The sequence below is a fragment of the Eschrichtius robustus genome, chromosome 7 (assembly GCF_028021215.1).
Source record: "Eschrichtius robustus isolate mEscRob2 chromosome 7, mEscRob2.pri, whole genome shotgun sequence".
Lineage (NCBI taxonomy): Eukaryota > Metazoa > Chordata > Mammalia > Artiodactyla > Eschrichtiidae > Eschrichtius > Eschrichtius robustus.
Genome location: NC_090830.1, coordinates 10,504,726 through 10,526,102, shown reverse-complemented (window position 1 = coordinate 10,526,102; position 21,377 = coordinate 10,504,726). Strand labels below are relative to the sequence as shown.

Genomic DNA, 21,377 nt, shown 5'->3' with positions numbered 1-21,377 from the left:
GACGAGAAAATTGAGGCATGAAAAGACTAAGCATCCTGCCCAAGGTTACACAGCAAAGAAGTGGCAGAGGCAGGCGTCAAACCCATGCCATCTTGCTCCACTGTTCACACTCTTTTATTTCGGGGGGCGGGGGGTCGTGCGGCATTCTGGACCTTAGTTCCCCGACCAGGGATCGAACCCATGCCCCCTGCAGCGGAACCACAGAGTCTTAACCACTGGACCACCAGGGAAGTCCCTACTGTTCACACTCTTAACTCAGCCACACTTCCACTCTCAAGAGCTAGAGAAGTGGAAAATCTTTGCCAATGAAATAATTTTACATTAAATACACCCACACCTCACTGTTCTGACATCATCAATCATAGTTAATTAAGTTGACTAGGGGCTTCCCTGGTGGCTCAGTGGTTAAGAATCTGCCTGCCAAGGCAGGGGACACGCGTTCAAGCCCTGGTCCAGGAAGATCCCACATGCCGTGGAGCAACTAAGCCCGTGCACCACAACTACTGAGCCTGCGCTCTAGAGCCCGTGAGCCACAACTACTGAGCCCGCCTGCCACAACTACTGAAGCCCGCACACCTAGAGCCCGTGCTCCACAACGAGAAGCCACCGCAATGAGAAGCCCGCGCACCGCAACGAGGAGTAGCCCCCGCTCGCCGCAACCAGAGAAAGCCCACGCGCAGAGACAAAGACCCAATGCAGCCAAAAACAGTAAATAAATAAATTTATTTATAAATAAATTTATAAAACAAAAGAGTTGACTACAAAGCTACGGGAAGACCCTAATGATCGACAGTAGATAAAATTTTAATTCACAATTGAAGTTATTAATTTTCAAAGAGATGTCAAAAGATTTAACCTATAAGTGCTTCAGTGAGTATTTTATGGCAATATAATAGCCCTCTGAAAAAACTGAAAACAATATTAGATCACAATAACATCTAGTAATCACAAGAGGACTCTTTCATACTAAGAATGCCATTACACATTTTTCATTTATTTTCCTTTCTGACTAGAAGACTCATATTTTCAAAGTTATACGAAGAAGAGTAAATAACAGTTACAACCTCAGTATCCTAAAAATAATCAAGTCACCAGCAAGTTACACTGCAAGTGAGAGACATTTTTCACCTATTAATTGAGAAAAACATTTTCTAAAATATTCGGAGTTATGTGAGAAAAAGAAATGCATGGCCCAAATCACTAGCAGGAAAATAAGTAATATTAAATATTTTTTCAATGCAAGGATTAGTCTTTTAATTTCCTCCCTCAAATGAGTCATTATTTATTTCCTGTTAAAACTCATTTGGAAAGTAACTGTAGTACTCTAAACAAAACAGAGTCAATCAATTGAATGGGAAAAGGCCTATGGAACATGGGTGAGTTCAAGTCCTGGTCTCTTCCTTCCTGTGTTCCTTGGATTAGTTGCTGTCTCTGAGGCCAATTTCCCCAATTTTTAATAGGGATAAAAATAATACCTACCTTCATGAGTTCGCTGTAAGGCTGAAACTAAGCTATATGAGAGATAGAGCTTACCCAATTTTTATCTCCAAAGCTTAGCCCCTATTAGATTTAATACCTGACTCTATTACTTTGAATGAAAGCATTCACTTACATTACAAGTTTCAATAATTCAATTCAATATTTTTAATAGCTACTCTGACAATATTTGGCTCAGGCACATTAAATTTTTAAAAATTTTATCCAAGTAAAATATTCAAAATCGTTTTTAAACAATTTATCCTCCAACAGAATAAATTAAAAACTACATTCTCTTGCCCCATCCTCTCCCATTTTCTTCTGCTCTGTGGAGGCAACTGCTTTTAACTCTTTCAGCTCTGACAGTTAATACCTTATCTCTAAGTAATATTCCTATACCGCTATTTCTATATTTATACATTTTAGACGTTATTGTATTGACTTCCTGTTGTTTTAAGGACTTAACTTTTACATTTAAGCAACCTCTCTATCCTCCATCCTACTAATATAGTGTTCTTTTCTTATATAATTTTGAGGGGAGTAACTAAATGCCTTTACTGTTTTTTTCTCTATTTGTTATCATCATATCTTTAATTTCCCCCCAATGTTCCATCATACTAGATAACAAGTCCTCCCTTTAATAGAAACTTCCATTCCTCCATTCTGCATTCTACTGACCACTAGCATCTAGTGTTACTATTGAGAAGTCTGATGCCATTCTGCTTCTCACTCCTTTGCAATAAATTATTTTTTCTTCCTGGAACTGTTTGAAGATTGTTTCTTTCTCTCTGATGACCTGAAATTTCATGACCCTTTGATCCTGTAATCCTTTTTAATTTAAAGCCTTTTGGAGCCTAAGCACATTTCATTGACAGTAATTTGTTAAACATGTAGAACATGTGTCACAACTGTAAGAAGACATAAAAATAAGATAGTTCAGCTGTCAGGAAGATTTAAATTACTAGGAAGGGAAAACAAACACGACAATGATAATAACAGGTGAAATATTGTCTATGACATTAGATAAACGCAAAGGATTTAGAGGGCTCAGAGAAGAAAAAAACATGTCTGTTTTTAAGGAAAGAGTGGGGAGGCATAGAATGGTTCACATAAATGTGGGAGCATTTCTGGTTAAGAACTGAAGAATGAGTGAGCCGGTGGCATGGAAGGGTGGCATTTAAGACAGAAAAAAACAGCATGAATAAAAAACATGATATCAGGAAAACAGAGGATGTATCATTCAGGAAATATTGACTAATTCCATTTTGACAATGACATCAAGATACATGTAAGGAGAAATGGCAGGCAGATAAATAACATAGCTGTTAAAGTTGACTGAGCATGGAGAACCTCAAGCACCCACGCCAAAGAGTCTGAAAGTACTCTTCCATTCAGTTAGCATTTTGCAAGTTACAATTTAAAATTAATAACTACTAAAACAATACTGGAAGGAGAAATGAATTCAGGTTCAACTAACAGTTATGAAAATGGACTTACATATGATTAGATCTTCTTCCTCTATTTGTTTTCTTTCCTATGACTGGAGTGCCAAAATGTTCAGGGTTGGTGAGTGGGAGCTGGTCTAATGTCTGTGGGTAGGAACATAAACCCATCAAAAGTTATTACGTTGCAAGTTCTTTTTTTTCTTTTTAAACCAAATCAGTTTAAGAATATGCTTAGATTTTGAGATTTAAAACTTCTCCTGAGGGAGACAAAAATACAACTTTTCTAAAGATAGAAAACTCTCATTTCAAAGATATTAGAATAAAGATGAATGAGCCCATGGCTGGAAAAAAAAAAGTGAAAAATTTAGTTGTTCTCTCCAGATAATTTCATTATCTATTGGAGGATTGACAGACTTCTAAGAATGATTAAAATATAAAACAAAACAAATAAAACTCAGTGGAAACAACAGATTTGGGAGATAGGAAACCTATGTGCAAGTACCTAACCCCTAGGTTGGGCCAACTGCAGCTCAAATTTTTCTTTGCATATAGGGAATCCCAATCCACAAGATAGAATTCTTAATAAGTAACAGAAACAAAATTACCAGGATAAGCATCAACTGCTTGAAAAAAGGGCTTCAGATACCCTATATTATGACTTCGCAAACATTTTCTGCAGTAAACCTTTCTCCCCCGACCCCTGACCCTGCCACCCCCACCCCTTGCGGCTTGCGGGATCTTAGCTCCCCAACCAGGGATCAAACCCGGGCCCCAGCAGTGAAAGCACCTAACCACTAGACGGCCTGGGAATTTCCTGTAAGAAACCTTCTTTGAAGAAAATGTAAAAATCAGTTTTTCTACAGTTAATATTTTATTTTCCCTTCCTTTCTAATCTGCAACATCCAATACTGTGCTTGGTATGAAGATAATAATCAACAAATGAACACTTCTTTCTTGCTATCAACTGGTAATTCATGTCAACCCTTTTGTCCCTCACCCCATTCAAAAATAATGATTTCCAGGGAAGGAATTGGTTGTTGGTTAAAAGCAGAATGAAGAAAAAGGGATTCTGAAATCCCTTCATTTCTCCATATCAGAGACTTCTTGGATTTTTCGTGCCACTATTTCCTGAAAAGGTTTATATATCTAAAAAGTTAAGGTATCAATCTGAAGATGCTATCCCAACTAATTCTCTGAATATCAATGTTGGTAATATTCTTACTTTTTCTGCATCTTAATGATTTTCCACAGTTACTATTCCTTTTATCCCTCCATCAGAACCTTTGCTATTGCAGATACTTTTATGAACACAAGGGGAACTAAAGAGCCCAGGAAAACTGTCAGAGTGGAAGTGAGGGTGAGGAACTACTTAGGATAAAGACTTCTCAAAGTTACAAACAAGAATGTTATATAAAAGGGTGTCCATCAACTTAAAGATCAAATATCTAAATACAAACTAATGTTAATATTTAAAAGAAAAATTTTAACTTTTATTTTTAAAACTGAGATAATTTTGTTGAAACAACGATGAACTAAAACATGAAAGGGGGAAGCATATTAATCTATTTTGCATAATTTGTTAGAATATATGTAAATATATTTAAAGTACATATAGATATCCAACAACAAAGAATACAGTATAGGAAAAAGGCAGTAACGACAGACAAAAATCGTAACTTTTATAGGGCTGAAAACCTAACCTTTCAAATTTAGTTTGTAAGTCGGGCATTTAAAAAATATGTGGAGGCAAAAGCTGGCCCAAATACAATAATATGCCAGACAAAACCTCTTCAGAAATGACCTGTCATTAACTCCTGATTATGCTTCCCAAGGGTGAAAATTTCAAAGTACTGTATTTGGTAAACAGGAAAAATAAATTAATTTGGCTTCACTTTCTGTCAAGCTAACAAAAGAATTAAATGCCCCTCCCCTAAAATTAAGGCTGCTCTCTTGAAAGCAGAGATTTCTATTAAGTACTGTGATTTCTATTTTCAGTATCTGCTAGTCATTTCACTTGATTTAGGAAAGAAAATATCCAGGATTTCTGAAGAGTTACCTAGGAATCACATATAGGAATTCTCAAATAAACCACAATCTCTCCCTAGTATGTAAAAAAGAATTAGAACAATAGGAAGCAATATCTCTGTCCCTGGCCCCAATCCTGGAAAGCAGGAACACCTTTATTACACATGACAGAAAAGAGTAAGGGGAGGGTAGACTTTGTCTTGTCTCAAACCAACAAAGCAAAGCCAGAGACTCCTGGCTATATCAAAGGCTCAAAGAAAATTCCACATGCCTGGTGGAAACACGCCGATAGCCCTGTTACCTAAAATGGGCTGCAGGAAATACGGAGCTGGGAGTTCATCTAAATTTTCTTCAGAGTTTTCAACTGAATGTAGTAAATGCACAGAGAGAATACCAGCTGATAAAACTACTTTTGGATAATATTCAAATTATGAATGCTCTATAGAAATACCCAAACACTCCAACAGATGTCAGGAAATAGGCAACATCCTCACTAAGCTGGTTATTGCTAGGACCAGTGATTTTGGTGTGGGAATTCAAACTGACTGACCCGCTTATTATGATCTCTTATTGTGAAAATCTTGAATTTAAGTCTTTGTTTAGGTATGCAGCTTATTAATGGGATTAGTGACCCCAAATACTGCCAAGTGTGATGTGGCTTTTCACTCAAAGGCCAAAGTTATTAGTAATAATAACAATTCTCTGAGCAAACTTCCAAAAAATTGAAATTGTTTTTTGAAAATAGCAGAAATATCAAACAAGGGAAAGAATGTACATAGATGGTAGATTAAATATACTCCTGGCCATGTCTCCACAGCGCCTAGTACCCTTAAATTTTTATATGTTTGATTAATTAATGCTTTGTCTCCTTCAGAAGCAAAAATAAGTTACCCAAGGAAAAATTCCACATCTACTTAGCTTACCCATGTACCCCCAGTACCTAGCATAGCATGTGGCATATGGCAATGGGTAAGGAATAATACACCAGTATTCCAATACCCTCTAGCAAAACATGAAGTTCAACACATATAGCCACACACAGTAAAACCGATCCTTCCTGAAGTTAAAAAGGATACATTGAGCTACTTGCTCTTATTGCTTCAGCCTTTATACTACAACTGTCTTATGAACAATTCCAACTTACAATTCTCCTGGCAAATACAAAATTAGTATCTTCGATATTTCTCTGGATTAAATACATAAGACATATATACCTTCACTTAGGTGAAAAAAAATCAAGTCTTCCAAGTACCCATATTCATTAACCTACTATAATTATCACATGTTCTAACTAAGGGAAATGAAATTATTTCTAAGAATTACATAAACTCAGAAAGAATTCTGTTACTTCATCAGTGTAAGAAGCCAAATTCACTGTACTTGTCCAAAGCTATATCTATTTCCTATATTTAAACTTTCACAATTAATTCATTAAATATTTACTGAAGGCTTTTGTGTAGAAAACACTACTGGGAAAAGGAAAGCCCATCAAGATGACAAAAACGTGGCTATTCCACCAAAACAGCTTACAATTTTATAGAAAAAATGATAAAAGTAACCAAAAAGACCATAAAATAAAAATAAGAGAAGTGGAAAAGTATCAAAGGATATAGAGATCAAATTTGGTTAGAGAGCTCATGAAAGACAGTCATGAAGAAGGAAGCATTTCTCATGGCCTTGAAAAGAGCAGGGCTCAGCAGAAACCAAGAAAAGAAAGTATGAGCCATAATCTGGAAACACCAAGTAGTCTTATAAGTCAGAAGTACAAGGAAATAGCAGAGTATGAGACTGAAAAGATAGGCCAGAATCATAATACAGAGAATCTGTCCCAAATTCTGAGTTGAAATGGGAATTCAATCATTTACGGGAAGGGAAAATAACAAAAAAAAAAAAGTCTAATAATTTAAAAGAAATATCAAAATTCCCCACAAAAACACTGTTCTAAATAGTTACTAGAAAAAAGAAATCTTGGTTTGGCCACACTGTGCATTAATTAATATTCACAGGCTGGACTAGAGAACATAACACTATTTGCAACAAATATGTCCATTTTTAAAATTCTGAATTGCAAGTTACTGATTTACAAAACTTTTGTGAACCCTCCACTCTTAGTAACTTAATAACATCTTTCAATTTTAGAGCATGATTTTGGTGCTAGAAAGTGCTGGTTTGAGAACCAGTTCTGATCATCACTTTCATCAACTCTGAGTTAGAGATAAGCATTGTATCTCCCTCATAATGTTGTAAATGCAAGGATGTACGTAAAGCACTAAGCAAAGTCCCTGGCAAATATGAACACTTCATTTATTCATCCAGCTAATGTTTATTCAGTTCCTACTCTGTGCCAGGCACTGTTCTAGGAACTGGGAACAAAGTGGTGAAGAAGACATACAAAATCTCTGCCACTGAGACACATTCTAGTGAGGAAGGCAGACAATAAATAATTAAGCACATATACATATTTAGGTGGTGAGAATGATCTGGGCTATAAAGAAAACTAAACCAACCTTAAAGAGTTATGAGGAATGGAAGGGACTATTTTAGAAAGGGCAGTCAGGCAAGCCTTCTTCAAGGAGAGGCTATAGTAAATGTCAGTGGCTGGCAGCAGTAGTAGTTAGGGATGGCTTGCAGCATCTACATAGCCTTTAATGATGATGGGGTTCAAGTAGATTACAAATGAGACATCTCTTTTCTACAATTATTTACAAATTAAAGGACTCTATAAAAACGTTGCCTAAGGGTAATAAACAATCCCGTTGTTTCTTTCTTCATGGACAAATGTTAAAATACGTTTTTTTTTAGACAAAAAAACCCACAGAGAACCTGGTACTCAAACACAAGGCCTTAAACAGGTTTCACAGACTACACTCTCATGCTGTTATGTATTAACGAATTTTCCTGATTAACAAGTAAGCTGCTTGAGTTGAGAAAGCAAAACTTTACTGCCCCCGATAGTAAATACTAGGACGTGTTCATTCGTTAAGTGATTACTTACTTCACTTTCGGCAAAATGCCTCTCTCCTTTCAGGCACAGTGAAGACCGTCTCAGTGTCTTCTCATCTCCATCATCAAAAACTGTGAGAAGAGGTAGAAATGGCAACTACTGAAGGGTTTTTCAAAGATTAACAAAATGACATAAGTTATCATTTAACTTTCTCAGTGCAAACAGAGCTATTGTTTTAAAAGATTAGATCTGAAATTCAGTACACATTTTAAGTTTTGTAACAAACAACTTCAAGTGTAGAGTATGTTTTCCAATTTCTAGGGGAAAAAAAAAAATATACCTGTAATGAAAACACCTTCCCTGGAACAGAAAACATCAAATGAAAATAAGAAGTTAGCATTTCAGAAAGAAACCTTTTAAATGCTGATTAATCCTTCTCAATATGGTAAAGAAAAAGCAAATTTTCCTATTGGTAAATACTGACAAATCTACCTAAGAAACAAAAAATAACAGTACAAGTTTATATATTCAGACTGCCCCTAAAACTTACCCTATTTTTATTATTTAAAGCAGTGTTTCTCAACCTCAGCACTACTAACATTTTGGACCAGACGGGGCCTGTCATGGGGACCTGTGCACTGTGAGATATTTAACAGCATCCCTGGCCTCCAGCCACGAGATGCCAGCAGCACCCCCTTCCCAGTTGTGACAACCAAAAACGTCTCCAGATATTGTCAAATGTTCCCTGGGTGGCCAATTTGCTCTCACTTGAAAACTACTTATTTAAAGTACTAAAATGTCCCAGCAAATTTGTTGTAAGTTTATATACACACAGAATAGATGTATACTTTATGATATAATTTTAGCATATACTACATTCCTCACAAATCACGGGAAGAGAGTACCTCTATTTTAAATAAAGTTACCAGGCCTTGATTTTATAAACAGAGGTTTTTGCCAAAAAAACAAAATTAGGTTCTTATATATAATGTGAGCTTTTACATCACATGAGACTGGATAAATAACGCTTCGTACTTTTTTAAAATGCAGTAACTAAAATAGTCAATGATAAAAGTGCCACATTTATAAGACTATCACACCTAATTATCAAACAGACTTAACTACACAGAACTGCTCACAGTCTTGTAACCTACACAAATGCAAATATATCCTTACGCTTCAAAATCAAATTTTCCCTCTCCACTAGGTTTTTTTTCTCATACCACAAAACTCATCAGTACTATTTGAAAGCTCCATCAAATTCTGACATCACCAAAGACATTTTACTAGATGTTTACTCTCATCTCTGAGATCATTAAACAGTAAGAATTTTTACCATTCAATAAATAATACTGGGATAATTACTCTGTTATCAATTTGGAAAAAAATAGTATTTGATCATATTTCAGAATGTTCAAAAAAACTGTGGGTGAAATAAAAAGCTCTTTGTAAAACAAAAAATAGAACTTTAAATTGAAGAATACATTGGAAAACAAATTTACAACACTGATGGAAGGAAAGCCTTCTTAAACAAGACTCAAACTAAAATGACAAAGGAAAAGGTGACCACAGGAAAATTGACTATGATTTGAAAACTGCTAGCACAGATAAGAGTAAAGCAATAGAAGAACACTGGCAACTGAAGTGGCAAAGGTTAACATTCCCTTTATACATTTAAATATATAAACTCATACCCTGAAAATAAGAAAACAATAACCTTCCCAAGAGGAAAAGGAGCGGACTGGGAAGACACTATAAATTGGCAATTCAAACGAGAGAAAATACAAATGAAATAATGTTCCTTTCAATAGACATATGAAAATATGTCCAATCTCATTACTAATCATGGGAGGAGCATATTAAAACAAAACTGAGATACTATTTTGTGTCCAGATGGGCACTAATTTTAAAATATTACTAACATCACATTTGACAAGGGTTAGGACGACAACCACACTTATATACTGTTTATGGAAGTGTAAATTAACAGTCTTTTAGAAAAGCAGTTTTCATAACCTACTACAGCTTTAAAAGGACATTTCCCTTCAGTCTATGCCTAGTTCTCAATGTACACACTAGGGAAATATTAGAATAATGTCCATGTACAAAAGACATTCAATCCAGCATTTATTACAACAGCAAGAAAACTGGCAACATCATCAGTAAGAGAAAATAAACTATGGTACATCCAATGCTATGAAACATAATATTGCAGTTTAAAAAATTTATCTGTTGCACAACAACATGAATATACTGAACACTACTGAAATGCACACTTAAAAATGGTTAAGATGAAAAAAAATTTCTGTAAGATATACTCTGAAGTGAAAAAAGCTAGAAATCCAATTGTATAATATATACACTAATTTCAAACTATATGTTATGTACATATTTATGAAACAAATTTTTTAAAGATCTGGAAAGATAAAAAAACATTAACAGTAATAACATGTACGGCAACTAGGGGAGGAAGTAAATCAAGAAAAATCTGCTTTATTTGTACTATCATTGAAAATATATTTTAAAAAGAAGATGTATTCCCTTACCTACAGTGTACCAACTCGCATCTGTTAATTTATTGATTACAGCTTCTTGATATGCACCATCAAGATTCTTCACTTCCACAATAGCTCCGACCTAAAGTATTAAAAAAAAAAAGTTAGGAAAACTTTAAGAAGATAAATGAACAAACTAAAAACTGGCTCTCTTTTTTTAAACTAATTTGAGTGCATGATGGTGAAGAATAAAATCACTACTGATTTGATTTGTGTTAAGGTGCCAGCAATTTTACTCACCACTGTTTCCACACCATCAGTGAAAATGTCAACATAGTGAAAAAGGCAAATAATATCTAAGTATTACTATGAAAATAGTTTTGCCCTTACAATCTCCCTGAAAGGGTCTTGGGAACCCTCACAGGTCTGGGGGTCCCTGTCTGTGAAACTGACTATCTTTGCCCCATATTACGACTCTTCTTTGAAGAAGGCTGGGGAAAAATTAACAAATAACTTTGAGGTTCTCCTTATGAGTTATAATGTACCAATAGTGACAATCATCTGAAATATTTTCATCTCATCAAGAAAATGCTGATAATTTATATAGCTTATAAATTTATATGGTTTTTATAAGTACATCAAACTAAAACGCTTCTGTACAGCAAAGGAAATCATCAAAAATTTGAAAAAGCAACCTAATGAATGGGAGAAAATGTATCCACAAATCACATATCTGATAAGGGGTTAAAAACCAAAAGATATAAAGAACTCATACAATGCAACAGCTAGAAAAGAATCAAACAATCCAATTGAGAAACGGGCAGAGGTTCTCACACCATATACAAAAATAAACTCAAAATGAATTAAAAACCAGAAACCGTAAAACTCCTAGAAGAAAACACAGGCAGAACACTCTTTTGACATAAATCGTAGCAATGTTTTTTTGGATCTGTCTCCTAAGGCAAAGGAAACAAAAGCAAAAATAAACAAATGGGACTTAATTAACTAAACTTAAAAGCTTTTGCACAGCAAAGGAAACCATCAACAAAACGAAAAGAGAACCTACCGAATGGAAGAAATATTTGCAAATGATGCAACTGACAAGGTGTTAATATCCAAAATATATTAACAGCTCCAAAATTAATATCAAAAAAGCAAAAAGTCCAATTTAAAAAATGGGCAGAAGACCTGAATAGACATTTTTCCAAAGAAATCATACAGATGGCAAACAGGTACATGGAAAAATGCTCAATATCACTAATCATCAGAGAAATGCAGATCAAACCCACAATGAGATATCTCCTGACACCTAATGAGAATGGCTTATTATCAAAAAGACAAGAAGTAAAAGTGTTGGTCAGGATGCTGGAGAAAAGGAAACCCTCGTGCACTGCTGGCGGGAATGTAAATTGGTGCAGCCACTATGGAAAACAGTATGGAAGGTCTTCAAAAAATTAAAAATAGAACTACCGTATGATCCAGCAATTTCACTTCTGGGTATTTATCCAAAGGAAATGAAAACACTGATTTGAAAGGATATATGCACCCCCAAGTTCACTGCAGCATTATTTACAATAGCAAAGATATGAAAACAATCTAAGTATCCATCGATGGGTGAATGGATAAAGATATGTGTGTGTGTGTGTGCATGCAAGTGCGCGTGCGTATAATTCAGCCATAAAGAAGAATGAAATCTTGCCATTTGCAACAACATGGGTGGTCCTTGAGGGCATTATGCTCAGTGAAATAAATCAGTAAGAAAAAGACAAATACCATACAATATCACATATACATGGATCTAAAAAACAAAACAAACAAAAAACCAAGCTCATAGACACAGAGAACAGATTGGTGGTTGCCAGAGCTGGGAAGGAAGTGCAGGTGGACAAAAGGGATGAAGGGGGTCAAAAGCTACAAACTTCCAGTTATAAAATAAATAAGTCATGGAGATGTAATGTACAGCATGGTGACTATAGTCAAGAACACTGTATTGCATGTCTGAAAGTACAGGGTAAGTCTTAAAATCCTCGTCACAAGAAAAAAAATTTGTTTACAACCATGTATGGTGATGGATGTTAACTAGACTTAATGTGGTGATCCTTCTGCAATGCATACAAATATTGAACTATTACGCTGTATACCTGAAACTAATAATAAAGTTATATGTCAATTACACCTCAATTAAAAATAAAATGTATATGGTCTTTGCAGTGATAACAAAAATAAACTTGTTCACAGAAGAGACTGTCAGCCCCACACAATGCCCAAAAGAGGGATGGAAATGCTGAAGAATTAACAGAACTTTCTTTTTTTTTTTTTTTCCTTGGCCGTGTCGTGCAGCATGCGGGATCCTAGTTCCCCGACCAGGGATCGAACCCAGGACCCCTGCAGTGGAAGCGCAGAGTCTGAACAACTGGACCACCAGGGACTACTGTCAATAAATACATAGTACATTTTTTTAAATTTAATACTCAAGTGGTCTAGTATTATTTTCATGTGAACTCACTGAAGATATATTGAGATCAAATGACCATCACTATGGGAAGTTTATTTCCTCTAGGAGAAACATAAATGCTAATACTTTCTATCAGCTGATGGAAAGCCACAAAGTACATTAGGGAACAATTCAAAATCTATATACAAAGAAAAACTCCATAGGCAAGAGAAATATTTTAACAATTTTGAGACCGAAATTTAATACACTTACATACATCAAAATCAAAATGGTCCTAAGCCCTAATCAAAAACAAAGAAAATTTTAATAAATAAGAAAAACCAAACAAGCAAAATAAACCAACTATGCCACAATCAGAGAGGCTGGAGCAATAGCAGAGAAAAATGGCTTGAGGATACAAAGTAATTGTCTCTCCTATCCCTTGCAACACTGAACATTTTTTGTAGTTGGTACCAGCTAGCCTGTGCCAGGTGAACCGGGTAGTCAGGCAGCGAAGAGCTACGCTGGTATGCTTATGAGGCAAAACACAAATAAGGCATGGAGATGTGTGTGTTCTGATCATCCAGGGGGCACAACGCTTCAGTGACAGGCTGTGAGGCCATCAGAACTTGGGCTGCCAGTACTGGCTGTAAGACTTTGGCCAGAGTACTTTACCTCCCACCTCCCTTCACAGTTTCCTCTTCTGTAAAGAGTTATTATGAAGATTACATAAGATAATATGTGCAGAGGACTTGGCACAGTACTAGCACGTACTAATAAGTGCTAAATAAATGGCGGTTAACATCAAATTATACATGTGCATGTTTTTCTCCTTTTGTCCCTACAAGTGATATACACGTGCACGTAAAATTAAAGATGGCACCTATAGGGACTTCCCTGGTGGCGCAGTGGTCAAGAATCTGCCTGCCAATGCAGGGGACACAGGTTCGAGCCCTGGTCCGGGAAAATTCCACATGCCGCGGAGCAACTAAGCATGGGTGCCACAACTACTGAGCCCGCACTCTAGAGCTCATAAGCCACAACTACTGAAGCCCGCATGCCTAGAGCCCGTGCTCCGCAACAAAAGAAGCCACCGCAAAGAGAAGCCCGCGCGCTGCAATGAGGAGTAGCCCCCGCTCGCCGCAATTAGAGAAAGCCTGCACACAGCAACGAAGACCCAACGCAGCCGAAAATAAAATAAATAAATTTGAAAAAAATGGCACCTATAAAACAGAAAGGGTGGAAAATAATTTTCACAAGGCAAGATCAAAAAAAATTACAAGTTTTAGTCCTCCATAGTGCCTACTATATATGCAAGGTACTAATGCCCTGGGGATCCTTAAGTTTTTAAATCAACCACCAGCAAAAACTGGCGGATACACACATCTATCTAGTTCTCTGAAAAGTACAGCTTCATTAGGAAAGGACTTTTCTTGCATCTACAAATGTCTCTTCAATTCTGTTAGCATTTCTTAAAATTCACCCAGCTAGGCCAATGTCCATTTCAGACATTCTATAGGACCAAACAGCACACAGTGGCTACCCGCACATTCCCTTTAGCTTGCTCACTAGTGGAAAGTAAAGCAGCACTAATTTCACTGGCCAATGAAGAAAAACTAATGCAAAGAAATGAAACTATCTGTATATATGAACATATTTATCACTTATAACTGCCTGATGACCCTTTAACAATGTCATATGCCAGTAGTTGCTTCAAGGAATTAAAAGCTCTGAGGATTTGTTTTGTTTTCTCAATTTTCACATCATCATGGAACTTACATCACTTGATCCCTAGTTCACCACCTATTACTTCTGGAAATTGTACCCTTTTAATAAATGAAACATGGTGAGATCAAAACAGATGAGTAAATAAAAAGCAATCAGTTTTTCCTTGATGTTCATTTCACTTCTGAACACAGGTTTTACTGTCATATAGGTTTTATTGAACACTAAGTCTACTTTTTTTCTATTAGTCTATTCAGAGAGAATTACATATTTATCAACCCAGTAACAGAGTAACCAATGAATTTTGTAAAAGACTGAGATAATTACTGTTTCCCACTGAAGCATTAGAAATAATAATGAATAAATGAATTACCTTTAGTGGGCCCTTTATGTGGTCATCCTGAACTTCCACTGTTGAAGAATCATGTCTAAATGTTACCTAAAGATTATAAATTTAATTAGCCACCAAAAAAGAAAAAAAAGCAACACAAGCTCGTTAATGCATGAATTCATTTTTATTATGACTAATCTAAACGGCTGCCTAGTTTATACAATATTTCAGTCCCTACATAGATTAACTGAAAAATTTATTATTTAACAGAAACTTCCCAGACTAATTTACTTGACAATTTACATATCATATTTTATTCAATACTATTAGTTGTGAGTTTAATTGTATAATTTCTTTTCCTAAAAATAAGGAAAAAAGAGGTGGCGATCTTAGACTATTAGGTACTCTACCATTTTGTGAAGGCCTTGCTTAATAATAAGCAGTAGCAAAAAACACTTACTGACAGCCAAGTATCAGGCTCAAGCATCAAACATATAATCTTCACAACAACCATATTAGGTAGGTATGATTATTCCCATTTTGTTGATAAGAAAACTGAGGAACAGAAAGTGTAAGTAACTGGTCCAAGATCACAGAACTAGTACCATGGTGGAGCTGAGATGCAAACTCAGGCCAACTAGATCCAGAACTTTACTGTACTCTCCCTCTGTATCAGCACAGAAATCAGAGAATGGGAAACCAGATGTGAGGTAAGTTAAAATAAAGGGATCAAGTTTAAATATTTAATTAGTTGGTAAAAAACAAAATAGCTTCCAGTACTCTGTATAGAAAAGGCTGTTTTCCTTATACAAAGCAAGAGTTCTTACAGGGATTGAACCATTAATGTGGTCTTATCTGATATGTGTGGTGATCAATTTAGGTAACAGGGTCACAAACCAGCTATGAAAGGAGATGTCCTGTACTCACAGCATCCCAGGTATTTCTGTCTCACACAACACACTACTACACTTTATTTAAATTATGTGTTTAGATATCTGCGTCATTCACTAGGCTGTAAGCCACTTAAGAATGGAGACCAAGTCTTAATATTAGCGTTTCAATACCTGATATAGTGCTTGGCATGTAGTAAATGCTCAATAAATGAAAACTGATGGGGAAGAAGTGTTGTTCTTCTTCCCCAGAAAAATGTATTAACTCTGAATCATAAACTAATTAAACTGATATAGAAATACACTACCTTATCTGTTGAGAAAATCATTAGCTTTGAATTATGAACAGATTTTTAGAGCAGCCCAAAAAACTAACAACAAATTTTACATAGCCACTACTTACAAGACACAAGGCACAAGGTACTGGCTGGCACTCTGTGCGATCAGCAGAAGCAGTATAGACTGTTTTCTTCCTTTCAATGACAGCAAGAAATGGCAGGACTGCTATGTGTCATTTTGCTGGTTCATTCATTACAGAGACACCCAGCTGAGATTATAAATCGTAGCTAAAATCCAGTGAAGCATGGGTCCTGGAGTAAGACTGCTCCTGCCCAAAGGAACACCATTTCTAACCAGCACAAAAGTGTTATCTGTAGGCCAAGCTCTGCTAAGGAGGGTCTCTACCAGCAGGGAGAGATTTTTGTCTAATTCATGTTAAGGTGTTACATGTGCTAGCAGTAGCTCTGTCTGAAAGAGTGAGAAAACTGATAAAAAGCTTTCTCTTCATCTCTAAGATAGTAATGGCAAAAAATGAGTGCTCAGGGAACACCACTATACGAAGTCGGGAACAGGAAAGGCCACTGTAAGAGCTCATGCGCACCAATCATGCGAAAACTAAAGACAGGGTGGGGGGCTAAGAATAGCATCCTACAGGCTTATGGTTAATTTAAAGGCCTTATCACAATGGTTCTTAACTGGCAGTGTAAATTAGAATCACCCAGGAAGCTTTTTTCAACATGTCCATGCATAAGGAAGGAACCTAAGCATACAAGCATGGAAGAAGCTCCCGAAGAGACTCTGACACGCTCCCCTGAGGTACAAAATCTCTACGGCCGGTTTAACCAGTGATGTTCAAACCAGTATTTTATGGGGTATCTGCTAATGTGGATTATAAACCCCTTGAAAATAGAGATCGGGTTATTCTCATATCCTCATCCTCCTTCCCTCCTGCAGTTTGCCACTCAATAAATAATTAACAATTATTAGGAAGATTTTTCAAGAAAAGTAGAGGATAAGGAACCAACAACTAGATCTACCATCATCAATTATAAATCACATCTCAATTTCATGGTTAAAATGGGGAGCGAGTCTTAAAACTGATGTACTATGGTAATTCCCATTCTGCCACTAATTTGCCGTAATGGCCTTGGAGAAATCACTAACCCTTTACTGAGCCTCATTTTTCTTACAATAAAATTAAGGAATTAAACTACATGACTTCTAAGGTCCTTTCCAGTTCTGAAAGGCTAACAATACAAACAATACCAAGTCTGTAGCGAAATGGCGTTCAAAATACCAACTGTGATCATCTAACTTCATTCCAATTGGAATAAAATCACAAGTAATGCTTTGTTTTCAGGTATTTTTACAATCATTACTCCTAGAAACTAAAAACTCATCTTGCAGAAAAAAAAAATTCTTAAATATACTTACCAGTAAAAGTTTAAGCATCAAATACTAAACATATAATTTAGAAAATCTACATATACTGTACCTTGACTTTGACAAGTCTTTTTGCTGTCTTGATCTTGGCTTCACAAAAGGCTCCTCTGTATTTAGCACTCACATCAGTGCCCACTGTCAAGTAGGGAGGTTCATCAAGGGCCTAAAAATGCAAACAAATATAATTAGATTTAAACTTCCTAGTTCTTTCCCAAAATCAAACCTCAGAATGGCAGATCTAATCCTGTTCCAGCTATAAAAGTTGTAATAGATGAATGTATTGTTAACAAAAACAATCTATAAAATACTCTAACTTAAAAATAAGTAAGGGCTTCCCTGGTGGCGCAGTGGTTGAGAATCTGCCTGCCAATGCAGGGGACACGGGTTCGAGCCCTGGTCCGGGAAGATCCCACATGCCACGGAGCAACTGGGCCCGTGAGCCACAATTACTGAGCCTGCGTGTCTGGAGCCTGTGCTCCGCAACAAGAGAGGCCGCGATAGTGAGAGGCCCGTGCACTGCAATGAAGAGTGGCCCCTGCTTGCCACAACTAGAGAAAGCCCTCGAACAGAAATGAAGACCCAACACAGCCATAAATAAATAAAATTAAAAAAAAAAAAAAAAAAGAACCGTGTGCTCTGACATATCTCAAAATGGTTCCTTTAAAAAAAAAAAGTAAAATACATATCATGAAGCCTATTTAAATGTACTAAAACGTACATCTATAAAAGATAAAGCCATCTTTTTTCTCTATATAAAATACATATGGTCCAAGTATATCATTCCATCCACCCCTCCAACCACCCATTCATTCAAAACTTTTTATTAAATGACCACTGAAAGAAAAGGCAGATCCTTAAAACACAGTCTAAGAAAATTTCTTTTAATATTTAGGCTACATCTTGGCAGCCACCCAAATTCAGAATAGCTTTGTTATATCCCTATCTAGACAATGCTAAGGTAGAACAGCATAAAAGGGGTGGGGGAAACCCATATGCATTCAAACTACTGATGAAAACGACATGAAGAAATCCAGTCTGAAAAACCTGAAGTAAAAAATCAGCCAAAATGTCTCAACTGCTTTGGCATGAGTTCACTGTTCACTTCCTGTCTACAATAAATATTATTTTAAGTTTCCTCACTTGTGATTTAATTTTTAATAGTCCTAATCTAGCTGCTCTTTTTATAATCAGGTACTTTTCTGCACAGGATCTATTTCTAAAGAGTTCTACTTATATTAATCAATTCTATAGCCAAAGAAAGATTATGTAAGTAACTTTTCCCAAAGTGTTTTACAAGAAATACTAATATTCCAAGATGCTCCACCAGAAAGAAACAGAGTTGGGAGTTTGGGAAAATCAGTTCATTGAATGAATTCCTACTCTGCCTCATCATTTCGCAATCTATTTGTCCAAAGAACCGTTTTAATTTTTAAAAATTTTTTAATAGATTTTATTTATTTATTTATTTATTTATGGCTGCATTGGGTCTTCGTTGCTGCATGCAGGCTTTCTCTAGTTGCAGCTAGCAGGGGCTACTCTTCGCTGTGGTGCACGGGCCTCTCATTGTGATGGCTTCTCCTGTTGCGGAGCACGGCTCTAGGTGCACGGGCTTCAGTAGTTGTGGCATGTGGGCTTCAGCAGTTGTGGCTCGCAGGCTCTAGAGCACAGGCTCAGTAGTTGTGGCGCACAGGCTTAGTTGCTCCGTGGCATGTGGAATCCTCCCGGACCAGGAATCAAACCCGTGTCCCCTGCATCAGCAGGCAGACTTCTAACCCCTGCGCCACCAGGGAAGCCCCCAAAGAACCTTTCTTAAATTAACATCTATTAACATCCTGCAGAAATTCCACAGACCGTAAGGTGGAAGATGCTGTTATACAGCAATAAATAATGAATATATCAATTTCATTTGGATCTTAAAATAAATTCATCCCTAATAGTTGTGGTTAATACACCTAGAAGAGATTTATCTCAAAAAAAGAATTCTAATGCTATAACAAAAGTGACCATAAATATATCAAACAATTTTAATAACTTTTTGAAAGGTGGGGAGGTATCACAAACCAAAACAAGGGTGCAACAACTAGAAGTATCAGGTCACCCTCCTTAATGGCCATTTGCCTCACATTCTATGTATTTCATGAACAGTATTTTTTTTAAAAAAACCCTCAAAACATATCAAGTATATGATTTCTTAAATCTACTTAGGAAAATGCCTATATTTCAATTTATTTATGCCACAACAGAAGTGTACCGTCATAGAAAGGTAATCATTTCTGCATTATTACTTTTAAAATCTGTTGATATCATTAATTAACTACGATTTGATAACTTTGTACTGCTCTTGCACCTAAAGTTAATAAATGCATTTCTACTTTACAGATTAGCCCTCTTAAAATATCATCTTCCCAGGTCAAAATTTTGAATAAATTCCAGACAAGCTAGTGGCTTTATTTTAGCAAGAATATGAAAGGGACTCACAGCACTTCACCCAGAAATTTTAGGAAAATTTCCAAAAGATATCAATCCACTTTGTGGTTCAATTGGTATTGTGTGTTACTGCTAGACAAGCCCAAATGGAGGGGCACTCTTCATGACCATAAGGTTCATTACCCTCCACAACTTGCAACCTCTCCCATTAACACTTCCTGTCTTATTAGCCAGTAAAATTCTGAAATGTAGAACCAGAAATTCTGAAATGTAGAAGAGAAAAAGAGATCATCTAAAAGTGCATGTTTGTGCCTACTCAGGAACAAATAAATATTTAAGAAGTGATAAAAAAATTAAAAAATAAAAAAAAAGAAGTGATAAGCTTTTTAGAGGTACTTTTATTATAGAGAATTTTGAACCAAAAAGGGGCGGGGGGAATAGGATAGTAATATATTTAGACTACTAGTATACAGAAACCCATGTATGTTTTCTTTTCACTAATATTCAATATCAAACACCGGCAACATTCCAACCCTAGCAAACTATAAACATGCTTAACGAACAGACTTATTCATCTTGAATTTGAGAAAGGGAACTTTTCCCCCAAAACTAAGCCCCATCCTACATCCTTACTAACATGAAAATCCATGTTGACAGAAAAGAGTAATAATTAGCTCAAATATCATGAGGGCAAATTATTATTTTTGAAGGGTAATATTTTCCTTCCTTCAAGCTAGAACACATGAAAAGGAATCAGCAAGGTATATAAAGAAAATGTCTGTTACAAAAATACTTGCAAAGGGAAGCCAAAGTCTAACAAAAACCTGCTAAATACATTGTTAGAGCAGGGTTAATTTCTCAAAAAGAGCATAGGAAAAGCAAAGGTCTATGTTCTGATCTTAATTTCTGCCTGTATTTTTTTTTTTGGTATCATCTTAGGTAAGTTACTTTTCTGTCCCTAATTTCTCATCATTAGATGAATAAAATAATCTGAACTCTGTATACATTTGTTTAACATGCCTATGTCAAAGGACTAAGGTTATTACAAAGATGGTCAGAATAGGATACTCTGAGACACGTAATTGTCTAGAAGTGAAACTATGCTAACCAAAGTATGAATTTCTACAGAAAAAACAAATGAAACTCACAACCTACATGGTCATATCTGTATATGTAATTTTAGCAGACCATAAATTATCACTCTATCATTAGTGTAATGTGAGACTAATATAGCACAGTTTTTGAAAGCAAAAGACAAGGTCCTAATCCCAGCTCTATTACTTATGCTAACTACATGAGTCTTCATAGGCTACTGAACCTCCCTAAACTTCAGTTTCCACAACAGGAAAATGGGGCCAGTATTAGAAAGTACAGAAGTATTTAACTATTCACAATTACTATTATGAAACACTGAGTGTGGGCAAATAAGTCATTAAACCAATGTAAATTCAGAATTGGCACCT

The 21,377-nt window shown here is 36.0% G+C and overlaps 1 protein-coding gene across 5 annotated transcripts in view; it reads right to left on the bottom strand.

Moving 5' to 3' along the window:
• The window catches only part of ARID4B (AT-rich interaction domain 4B), a 127,724-nt gene that overhangs the window by 60,740 nt on the left and 45,607 nt on the right, over positions 1–21,377 (bottom strand). For all 5 annotated transcript variants that reach the window (XM_068547583.1, XM_068547586.1, XM_068547587.1 and 2 more), the window contains exons 3-7: positions 17,540–17,650; positions 14,918–14,983; positions 10,437–10,527; positions 7,942–8,021; positions 2,974–3,065 (exon numbers count right to left, since the gene is read on the bottom strand). In XM_068547583.1, the coding sequence (XP_068403684.1) occupies positions 2,974–3,065; positions 7,942–8,021; positions 10,437–10,527; positions 14,918–14,983; positions 17,540–17,650 (440 nt within the window). The remainder of the gene's footprint in view (positions 1–2,973; positions 3,066–7,941; positions 8,022–10,436; positions 10,528–14,917; positions 14,984–17,539; positions 17,651–21,377) is intronic.